This window comes from Molossus molossus, unplaced genomic scaffold (assembly GCF_014108415.1).
Source record: "Molossus molossus isolate mMolMol1 unplaced genomic scaffold, mMolMol1.p scaffold_m16_p_14, whole genome shotgun sequence".
Classification (NCBI taxonomy): domain Eukaryota; kingdom Metazoa; phylum Chordata; class Mammalia; order Chiroptera; family Molossidae; genus Molossus; species Molossus molossus.
In genome coordinates, this window is record NW_023425349.1 from 58,110,503 (window position 1) to 58,122,791 (window position 12,289).

Sequence of the window (12,289 nt, forward strand, 5' to 3'; positions counted from 1 at the left end):
TGTGGGAAACTTTATAGGATAAATGATGGGAGTTCAACAGATTGCAAGGAAGAAAGAGATTGTGTGGAAATTTATAGATTAGAGTCTTCAAAACATAGGCAAAAATTATACATTTGTCTATGCACTTTTCTGCATTTGTGTGTATTGACATTAATAGTTTTAAAAGAAAGGTGAAAGGATGGAAAATGTCATCAAGCAAATTAAAAAAGATACATTTTTGGTACAGAATGTATTAGTAGAGACACTTCATAAGATTTAAGAATCCTAAATCTGTATACTCCCAATGACATAGCTTCAGAAATATAAAGCAAAACTTGACAGATTAAAAGGAGAAATGTACATATCTACAGTCATAGCAGGAAACTTTGATGAAACATATGCAAACAGGTATAGATTGTATCTATGAAAAATATGGCTTAGTACTTGAAAGACTTTTTAAAAAATCTTCACCCAAGGACTTGCTTATTGATTTTTAGAGAGAGAGGGAAAGGGAGAGAGACAAACAGACAGACAGAGACATTGATTGGTTGCCTTCCATAGGAGCCCTGACTGGGAATCATACAGGACAATGCTCCAATCGAGCCATACCAGCCAGGGCTGAAACATTTCTTTTTAATGATGTTATCTTATTACCTAGAAACTCACTGTATTTATTGGGAATATGTTTCAATCTTTCATTTAATTGAGAGAATCATTTTATCTAGTCTTTAAATTAAATTTACAAGATACCTATCTTCTTACCAGATAACCTAAGTGTAGTCTCTAAATTTTTTCCTAATATTACATTAAAGTTACACTTAACTTTTGAATATTAAATAATTACTTTTGGACTTTTTTCTCTATTGGAAACAATGACTCAGAGTAATTGGAATAATTATAATCCCAATTAGTAAATAGATAAAGTTCAGTGAGTTTTCACACTGACTTTTAATTATTATTTGCATATGATTAGATTTTGCTGGCAGAAGTTAACCTTTCTTCCTTTTTTAAACAGGGGTTCCGAAGGAAAATTAAATGACTGCCAGATAAGATTTGTAAATGAAATCTTCAAGATCGAGAAACCTGGAGCCCATCCTCTTTCATTGGCAGATGGAAAGTTTTTAAGTATGAATTTTTTTATGGGCTTAGACTACATATATTGTATATGATTGGCATTTTAATTGGCCAGGGAATAACTTTTGAGGAAGTAGAAAACTTAGCCCATACAATTTTATTTTCAAGACAGCAGTTTTAAGATCCATTTTGGTCTAATGGATTTTTCTCATGATAAAATTTGTTTTCAAAGAAATATTTTCTTATCTTGGCATTTTATTGCCATTTTCTCTGCTATAGGTTCTGTTCAAATAAAAATTCTATTTCACTAATTTTATGGCCATCCAAGATTAATTTTTACTAATGAAATTTATTTTATACCGGTAGAGCCTAAGAGTAATAGTGCTGATCGATCCTTATATTTTTGGAAGGTAATAAATGAGGTTTATATAATCATTAGAATGTAGCCCTACCTCTTCATTGTACGTATTTTACTTGCTTAATATCATACATCTAGTTGGTAACAGAGGAACGACTAGATTCTAGGTCTTTTCAGTCATGATTCAATTGCTATCTTTCCAAATAGATTACAGTGTCTCACACTTTGTTAATTCAGGATTTTTTGTGGAGAGAAATTCATTGACTTTATGCCACATGTCCATGTCTAGTGTATTCTGGAAAAAAACTATTTAAGATGAAAGGGATCCTGCCTAACCTCTTCTTACCACAATTGTGCAAGATTATAAGACAAGAACTTGAACACATTAATAAACAGACTTTCATGTTACCTGTCTAGGCCCTTCTCATTTTTTGAAGCTGCAATGCTAATATATCTAGATTTGAGTTAAGAACCTTAAGGCATACTCTGTATGGCTACTTGTATGGTTATATTGTAGGGATAGAGGTAACTTGATGAGTAACCTATTTAATGTGACTTAGTCTTTCTCAGTGAAACACAATAGAAAACCAACATTGACTAGGTTTTTTTCACATCTTCTGTTTTCTCCCTAGTATGTCTACATATATTTTTGTTCTCTATCTAATGCTAATAGCTACAACTTTGAAATTTATGTAAAGAAACCATTTCAGGGCCACAGCCAGACTTCCATTCATCAGATCACTCACTCTCCAAACCAAAAATCTGACATTTGCCCTTTAGGTTTGTTATGTTTCCATTACTTAGATGTTGTTCCAGCTACCTTACTAGAAGTCAAACAAAATTATAATCTTCATTAGCAAGAATATTCAGTGATCAGTCAAAAGTTAGTGCTAAAATCAGTTGTAGCCTTTTTTTTTTCTTCCTCAATCTCATTTGTCAGTGCTTTCCCCCATTTTCCTTATATTGCTAGATTAGTCCTGATATGGTAAATTACATTTGTAAGAAATTCAGAATGTAGAACTATATAAATTCAAATAGTATAGAACTCCCAGGTGGTAATCACTCTAACAGCGCATGCCACTCTAGACATCTTCCTCTACATAATTCATCTTTGTGTATTTAAATAATTTTGTTTTTTTTTTAAATTATTCTCCAATTTCCTTTTGAATTTAATATACCTGGCTTCCTCTGTATTAATAGTTCTTGTAAATTTACCCATGTTTTACATAAAACCTATCCAACTGTTCCTCTTTTGGTTGACATTTAAGTTTAACTTTTGGTTTTCTGAACATTACTGTAAGACTTTCTGTGTACCTATGTACATTTTTAAATTTCAAGGGAACACTTTGTCAAAAGGTGTTTGGATTTAGATGTGGAAGGGGCAATAAATGGTACTTCTTAACTTGCCAGAATTCTGAACCAATTGACAAAATAAAAATCGACTGAGTTAGAAATGCCACTTATATTACTAATAAAGAGAATATTGGAGGCATAAAATGGGAACTAAATGGGCTTGCCAACCCCTAACGGCCCTCCCCCTCCTAGTTCAGTCCACCCAAGGAAGGGTTTGGATCTGCAAGACAAATGATACCTAACAGTTCTATTTACTAATTAGGTCCAAACAACTTTGTTCAAAATACTGTATTTCCCTTGAAATTGTAAGATATCTTAGGTTCTCCAGTGAGTTCACTGCATTGGTACACATTTGGGTGGGGAACCGTGAGTCTAGTCAATACAAATTTTTAAGACAGAAGTGCATTACCCTCATGATTGAGTGTAATTAGATTTATTATTGGCATATGCCTGGGCTCAATCCCCAAAATTTTAATTCATAAGTCTAGAATGAAGCTCAGGCATTTATTCTTAAAAGTCCCAAACTTGATTATTATATGGTTCCTTTCTCTTCATTAAAAAAGCTGTGTGGTATTTTCATGGGTTTTTCCTTAGAAGATTCATAGGTGTAAAAATGATTTTAAGACTAGGCTTGCTGTATTTTGTTCTTATTAGGGAAAAATGACCCCGAATGTGACTTTTGTGGCGGAGACCCAGAAAAGAACTGCCATTCTTGCTCCTGTCATATATGTGGTGGAAAACAGGAACCCAGCATGCAGCTTCTTTGTGACGAATGTAACCTGGCCTATCATATTTACTGCCTGAACCCACCTTTGGATAAGGTCCCTGAAGAGGAATACTGGTATGACCATCAGGATTTTTGTTTGTTTGTTTTACTATGTTAAAATTGAATGTGAAATAGGTATTTGAACCACCAAACACAGATTTCTAAAGATGCATAATGTATATTAAAGTACTTAACATTTTATAGCCAATGGTCACCTGACATTGATACCTTTATTCATTTATTATATTCAGTTATTACAACTTCTGAACCAGTCTCTAGCTCTATATTTAATCCCTCCAGTCTCTTCTCCAATATGGAATCTGTTCATTCAAAATGCGAATCTGAATGTGTTACTGCTTTGCTTCAAAGGCTTTATGTTGCCTTAGAGTCCTGCACAGTATTTTTTAGTTGATTTCTCCAGCGATTCCAGCTATATTTCTTACCACTTTTCTCTTTATTTCCCCAAATATTCTATCCTCTAGCCAAATTAAATATCTTGTAGCTCTTTTTTTTTTTTTTTTTTTTTGGTATGTGCCCCTAGCAGGAACTGAACCTGGGACTCTCTGGTCCACAGGCTGATGCTCCAACTGCTGAGCCAAACCGGCCAGGGCTCTTATAGCTCTTTAAATAAGTCATGTTCTTTCTCTCCTCTGGGCTTTTACCCTTTTTTTTTGGTACGTGCCCCTAGCGGGAACCGAACCCAGGACTCTCTGGTCCGTAGGCCAACGCTCTAACCGCTGAGCCAAACCGGCCAGGGCTGGGCTTTCACTCTTAACACATTTTCTTCTTGGAAAATGTGCTTCACTTCACTCTTTGCTTCACTTCAGGATGATATTATTTCTTCAGGTTCTCATTTAAAAATTTTTTTTTCTTTATTGATTTGAGAGAGAGAGAGAGAAACATCGATGAGAGAGAATATCGATTGGCCACCTTGTGCATGTCTCTCACTGGGGATTTGGCCCACAACATGGGCATATGCCCTGACTGGGAACTGAACCGGCAACCTCCTGGTGCATGGGTTGACCCTCAACCACTGAGCCATAGTGGCCGGGCTCTTCACGTTTTCATTTAAATATGACTTCATTTGGGAAACCTTTGTGGATGGTTTTCCTCTAACTCCCAATTATTTTAGATGTGCCTATTATGTTCTAAAATAGTACTTAGTAGCTATTAAGCACTTAATAAATGCTAGACACTAACGGTGCTTTATATGGATTATTGTATTTAATCCTATGAGGTTAATAAATAGAAACAGGCACCAAGGTTAAATATACTTGACAAAAAATCTGTATTTCTTCCATTGAATTAGTTACAAAAAGAAATTATTAGAAAGGAGACTGGGGTAAAATGTATCCAAAGTTATAATGAACTTTTTAATGTCATAGTAAGAGTTTTCTTTTTAAACTATGGGCCTTGTTGCTAGCATGGAGGATGTTTAAGTTGCTTCCCCACCCCTATTTTAGGACAGTTTTTATTACAACAGAGAGTGTAGGAGTGATAGAAGAAAGGAAGGGGTATAACTTCTTTTACCCCCGCTTCACATTTTACTAACACAGTAACCATATTTCCTCTTAAGCCTCATATTTTCCTTTTGTTTCTATGGGCGGTAAATTCCTGTTTCTCTGAAATGCGACCCCTTCTACCTTCTCTCACAATTCCATATCCTTTGTTTTTTCAGGAACTTTGTTCCTATAGTGAATTACTCTCCTGAATCACCATTGCGAGGTTATACTCATTAGAATATTATATATTTTTAGAATATTAGAATATTTTTTATTTTTAATCCTCACCTGAGGATGTTTTTACTGATTTTTTTATCCTCACCTGAGGAATTTTTTTTTTTTGCATTTTATCTTCAGATAGAGCGGGAGGGAGAGAGGGAGGAAGAGAGAGCAAAACATCTATGTGAGAGACATATCAACTCGTTGCCACCCACACAACCCCAACTAGGGCCAGGGACAAACCGCAACCGAGGTACGTGCCCTTAGTGGGAACCGAACCCAGGACTCCCTGGTCCACAGGCCGACGCTCTGACTACTGAGCCAAACTGACCTGGGCTGTTTTTACTGATTTTTAGAGAGGAAAAGAGAGAGAAACTGATCATTTGCCTCCTGTACATGCCTTGACTGGGGATGTAACCTACAACCTTGACTCCTGATCAGGAAACGAATCCATAACCCTTCGGTGTATGGGATGACACTCCAACCATTGGAGCCACCCGGCCAGGGCTGTATGCTAGAATCTTGTTGTGTTTTCTAAACAGACACACACCCTCTCCCCTTGAATCCATTTCTCCCACCAGCTACCTATCCTATTTCTCTGTACCCTTCATGGCATAGCTTCTGAAGAGCTATCTCCACAGATTATTTTATTTTCTCTCCTCTCATTCGTACTTCAATACTCCAGTCTGACTTTTCCTTCCCACTACTCCACTCTATCAGCTTATGTCAGGCTCACAAACTTATTCTGTTGTCAGACCCAGTGGTGGCTTCTCAGTCCTCTCCTTGCTGTACTGCTCAGCTGCTAACTCTGTATAGATTGAATGATACCATATGATCTGACTTTTCTCCTACTTGGTCTTCTCTCACTTACCAGATTTCAGAGTTTCCCAAAGCACTACTCACTTGTTTTCTGAATTTATACCTTCAGATCTAATCTCCCTTGAGTTTTATATTCCTATATTCAACTGCTTACTTGCCTGGCATCACAAAATTAGTGAGTCCAAAATTAGTGAGGGGAATCTTTGATTCCCTGTTTACACCGCCCTTGTGTACCCTACATCCAATGATATACGAGCATATCTCATTGGTTCTCCATAATCTTTCTTCTCAACCTCAGTCCAAATCACCATCTCTTCCCTGAACTTCTATAATAAATGCCTAGTCTCCTTGCTTTCACATTGCTCACCAGCTTCCTTTCTTCCATGGCAGCAGAGTGATCGCACTGAGTTCTGAATCAGGTTACGCACCTATTGAAAACCCCTAATGTCTTCCTCTTAAATGTAACCTGGCCTGCCTGTGGTCACACCACCCTGAACATGCCCAATCTCCTCTGAATGTAACCTGCCCTATCATACTTACTGCCTGAATCCACCTTTGGATAAGGCCTCTGAAGAGAAATACTGGTATGATTATCAGGGTTACTAAACTTCAGCTCTACCCACCTTAATGTTCTTTAAATCATACCATTCCTTCCTTTCCTCAAGACCTTTACACTTCATGTCTTTTTGCCTGAAATGCTTTCCCTGACTTCTTCATATGACTGACTCCTGGTCTCAACTGGAATACCACCTCAGGAGCTTTAACTGTCTGAAAGACACAGCATTTCTAATCACTCTTAGCACACCCACAACACTAATGTATTTTCCTTTATAGCACTTAGCATTTTCTGGAATTGGTTCATTGTATGGACTAGTTTTCCTTAACTACTATGTACAGACATTTTTATCACAAACATTAATCCCTAGCATCAAAATAGTGCCTAGCATCAGGTTTTGAACAAACCTGATGAAGGAATGGATCCAGGAATGACTTTAGGATCATTTAATTAGAAGATTGTCTTAGATTACACTATGGAATATCTCTACATTCATATCGAGGCCCCGCACTTCATCTGGACATCCTTAACCTTAAATCTTTTCCACTAATCCAAATCATGTTGTGTGGATATTTTACCCTTTTTAAAAATACTTATTTAATTATTTTTTAATCCTCACCCGAGGATATTTTTCCATTGATTTTCAAATAGAGCGGGAGGGAGGGAGAGAGAGAGAAACATTGATGTGAGAGAGAGACATCGATTGGTTGCCTCTCACACAATCCTGAGCAGGGCTGGGGACTGAACTGCAACCAAGGTACATGCCTTTAACTGGGTTCGAATCCATGGTTCTTTGGTCTGCATGCCGTGGCTCTAATCGCTGGCCAAGCTGGGCAGGGATGAATATTTCACCTTTGAACTAATTTTTTCATCAGATAGAGATAATACCTGTTTGGTCATAAGATCTTTGATAAAATTATTTTGTAAAGGTTAGCACATCAGGTAAAATGCAGTTTTAACAAATTGGTTTTTGGAAGCTTTCCTGATTTCCTAATTTAGGAGGGATTTCACTTTATAGTATTTATTGCCTTCTTATACATAATTTTATCTTGAATTTGTGTCTGTCTCACTGCCTAACTAATCTCAGGGACTGAATTATGTACATTTTTTTTCCTATAGCCCTAAACAAGATACTTTATAATTAGACTTTAAAATTAACTTGTTGGGCATAGGTATCTTCTTTGCTCTATAGGCAAAAGAGAATAGATAATTATGAAATGGAAAGTATATACAAAGAAATTTAAAATTAATGGGGAAGGAGGCATTGATCTTTATTAAGATATTTTATTCCTTGGTTACACAGAATAGCCCATTTCATTCTATAGACATACTTATACTTTGCTTTTTAGAAATTATTTAAGACTGCTTATATGATATATAGGCATACCTCATTTTATTGTGCTTCACAGATGTTATGTTTTTTTTTACAAATGGAAGGCAAGACACTCCACCAGCAAGCAAATTATAATTGCTTTATTGCAGTACTCACTTTATTTTAGTGGTCTGGAGCCAGACCTACAGTATCTCCAAGGTATGCCTGTACAGGTTACAGCAGCATGACTAACATCAAATAAGTCAAAGGACAAACAAGTATAGAGAATTAAAATTGAGCCCAGCTGGTGTGGCTCAGTGACATAGCGTTGACCCATGCACCAAGAGGTCATGGGTTTGATTCCCAGTCAGGGAACATGTCCAGGTTGTGGGCCCAATCCCCAGTGGGGGGCATGCAGGAGGCAGCCAGTCGATGTTCTCTCTCGTCGATGTTTCATTCTCTCCCTCTCTCTCCCTTCCCCTCTCTCTCAAATCAATAGAGAAAAAAAAAAGATTGACTAGGAATAAGGCTAATATAAATAAACATCCTTGAATGCTTGTTATAGTAGACTATACATTTCTCACTTTGAGAATTCTAATAACCAGTTTAGATGGAGAAATGTATGAATTGTATAGTTCAGTGTTCAGTCTAGAATCATCAATTCTTGGTGCTTTGTTTTAATGATATGAACTTCAAATGAATAATTTCCATTCTCAGGGTTAGTGATAAGATCTTGATACCATTTGAATTGTACAGCTGTGTCTGGTTTTTGAATTAAGTTGGAGAATTAGTGATATGAAAAATCTTCTATGTTTTCTAAAAACAAAAGTAACAACTGGGGTTTCTTTGTGTTTTTTTAATTCCTCACCTGAAGACATTTCCCCAATTATTATCAGAGAGAGTGGGAGAGGAGGGAAAGGAGAGAGAGACAGACAGAGAAAAACATCAATGTGATAGAGCCACATGGACTGGTTGCCTCCCACATGACCCAGCCACGGCCAGGGACGAACCATAGCCGAGGCACATGCCCTTGACTGGAACTGAACCCACGACTCATTGGTCCATGGGCTGATGCTCTTTCCACTGAGCCAAACCAGCCAGGGCATCAACTGTTTTTGTTTTGTTTTGTTTTTTGACCAGCATAACTATGTAAATATTTTGAAAATGTTAATACTTAAGTGCCAGCTGAAGCTTTATAATATATATTATAACGTCTTAAAACTCATTCTATCTTATAGAAAGGCTGTTATTGGCTTTAATGCATTATTATCAAAATTCTTTTTTTTTTTAAAGGTATTGTCCTTCCTGTAAAACTGATTCCAGTGAAGTTGTAAAGGCTGGTGAAAAACTTAAGATGAGTAAAAAGAAAGCAAAGATGCCATCAGCTAGTACCGAAAGCCGGAGAGATTGGGGCAGGGTAAAGAAAATATTCTTCTTTTCTGCCTAGTTAGAATATTTATAACTAATGCAAATTATAATGTTTTAATAACAATAGTAGTAAAGGTATAAATGGCACTGTAAATGTCAGAAATATTAAATAACTATGTTGTTTAATGATATTGTTAATTTATAATTGTTATTCTTAATTGAATTTAATCATAAATTGCTATATATTGTTAATCATATGAATAATGGGTTTCTATTTTATTCACATTTTGGGGATTTAAGGACTTTAAGATTTAACATAACTGATTTCTCAAACAGCTGTTCTGTGACTTGTAGGGAATGGCCTGTGTTGGTCGCACGAGAGAATGTACTATTGTTCCTTCTAATCATTATGGACCTATTCCTGGGATTCCTGTTGGATCAACTTGGAGATTTAGAGTTCAGGTATTTTTAAAATTGGCTTACTTGAAAGGGTAAAATTGAGTATAGTTCAAATTGTAAAAAATATCAGTGCGTGTTGATTATAAATGGACTAATCTAGATAGTATCACACAGTATTCATTTGTTAGAATGAAAGATTTTCTGTTGTGATGGATAGGTTCTTCCCCACAGCTGAACAGACAGAGGAACATGCAGAATGAAATTAGGCATCAGCTATGTCTTTTCATCATTTTGTTTTACTTTTCTATTACAGTTATGCTAGTTAACATTATTAGGTAAGCATTCTAAATAATTTTTGTTGCAAAGACTTTAATATTTGAAATACTAAATTTTTTTCTTTAAGTCACTTATGTGGTAAGTTCCCATCTAATGCCATTGAACTCCAAGAAAGCTCACTTTAGGTATTTTCTTTGGGGCTTATCTTGAATGATTAAGTTATTGATCAGAGGAACTGTCAGATAATTTCAGGATAAAATTACTTCTCTTTTCCCCCTGTATTTATTCCTGATTTCTTCTTTAAAAAGGTAATTTTATCATTATGGAAAACTTAATGTGGGGGGAAAAAAATCTTAGAACAGTTTTTAATTAGAGGATTTTGAACTTTAAATAAGAGTAGAATAATAAATTTTCTTTTCCTTACTAATTTGAGAGAGAGATATCAATTCATTCCACTTATCCATTCATTCATTGGTTGATTCTTGTTTGTGCTCTTACTGGGGATTAAACCAGCAACCCTGGCATATTGGGATAACACTCGAACCAGCTGAGCTACCTAGCCAGGGCCTAGAGTGGTAACATTTTAAAATAAAAATAATGTAATACATACACATAGCTTGAAAAGTTCAGTACTAGTGTATGACAAATTTTTTAAACTGACCCTTTTTATGTTTTTTGGTTTTTTTATCCTCACCTGAGGACACTTTATGCATTCATCTTCAGATAGAGCGAGAGGGAGAGAGGGAGGAAGAGAGAAAGAGAGAAACAACAATGTGAGAGAGACACATTGATTGGCTGCCACCCACACAACCCCACCCAGGGCCGGGGACAAGCTGCAACTGAGGTGCGTGCCCTTAGCGGGAACTGAACCCGGATCTCTCTGGACCGCAGGCCGACTCTCTAACCGCTGAGCCAAACCGGCCAGGGTTAAAACTGACCCTTTTTTTGTCCCCATTTTCTGTTGGTCAGAAACAACAATTTTAACATTTTAGTTGTTTTCTTTTGGATTTACCTCATTTCTAACTGATGTGTTTAAACTGCTTTTGTCTTTATATATTAGTTTTATTACCTTCCTTCTAAAGAGGATGGACATTAGTTTAACACACTTTGTCCTCCCATCCTTGCAATAGTTAAAATAATTTTGGCTAAATTCGTGTTTGAGGTTTGTACTCTTATGACTTTGGACAAATAAATACAATATAATAAAATATAGTAAGAAAAAAAATACACTGTATTTTTAATTGTCTTGTTTTTTATTTGCTTTGTTTTTTGTTTTGTTCTTTGTATACCTGTCAGTAATGCATTCCCAAGCTCAAAAAGCCCCATTATTATGATCTAAGATGATTTTAAGGTTGTTGGCCTGAACAACTAGAAGGATAAATTTGCCATTTAGGAAGTGGGGAAGATTCAGAACAGATGTATTTTTTTCAGGATTGGTGAGGTTGGGAATCAAGTGGTCCTATCTTCTGAATTACCTGGTGTTTATCCAAGGACTAAATCCAGGTTCTGCTGCCCTTACCAGCTTCTCATGGGCTTCTAATGTGCCCCTTTCCCTAGCCCACTATTCAGGCATGGATTTCAGCTTCTTCTTCTCTCCTAAGAATACTTGTATGTTAAGCAGATGAATTACAGTACTTTTCTCAAGGAGTTTAAAGTACACAAAATAAGTTGACATTTATTTTAGTGAGCCAGATTTGAAGGTATGTGGGGAAAGTAATTGGCCACTGAAGAAGTAGAATAGCATGAGTAAAATAAGAGAACGGGTAGCATGTTTGTGTAACCTTGAGTAGTTTGGGTTCAAACATAGAGGCTCCATGAAGGAGAAGCTAGAGATAAGGAAATAGGAACCACACTGAGAGAGGATAATGTGTAGTACTTAACTTGGGTTACATAGACTGGCTATCAGACCATTTAATATATTTTAAGCAGATTTCTGCTTAAAAGGATCATTCTGTTTGTGGTGGGTAGAATGGGTTTAAAGCAGTGGTTCTTAACCTTCCTAATGCAGTGACCCTTTAATACAGTTCCTCATGTTGTGGTAACCCCCAACCATAAAATTATTTTTGTTGCTACTTCATAACTGTAATTTTGCTACTGTTATGAATTGCCATCGGAAATAGGTGTTTTCAGATGGTCTTAGGCAACCCCTGTGAAAGGGTCGTTCGACCCCCAAAGGGGTCACGACCCACAGGTTGAGAACTGCTGGTTTAAAGGAATAAAACAAAGTGGTGAAATAGGGTCTACTTTAAGCATTTACAGCCATGGAAGGAGAAAAAGATAAATTTGGGAGATCGAATCAGCAGTACTT

At 36.3% G+C, this 12,289-nt stretch overlaps 1 protein-coding gene across 3 annotated transcripts in view; it reads left to right on the forward strand.

The window, feature by feature from the left end:
* The window catches only part of UHRF2 (ubiquitin like with PHD and ring finger domains 2), an 88,286-nt gene that overhangs the window by 54,943 nt on the left and 21,054 nt on the right, over positions 1–12,289 (forward strand). For all 3 annotated transcript variants that reach the window (XM_036260453.1, XM_036260455.1, XM_036260454.1), the window contains exons 5-8: positions 995–1,104; positions 3,419–3,605; positions 9,232–9,355; positions 9,661–9,768. In XM_036260453.1, coding sequence (XP_036116346.1) covers positions 995–1,104; positions 3,419–3,605; positions 9,232–9,355; positions 9,661–9,768 — 529 coding nt within the window. The remainder of the gene's footprint in view (positions 1–994; positions 1,105–3,418; positions 3,606–9,231; positions 9,356–9,660; positions 9,769–12,289) is intronic.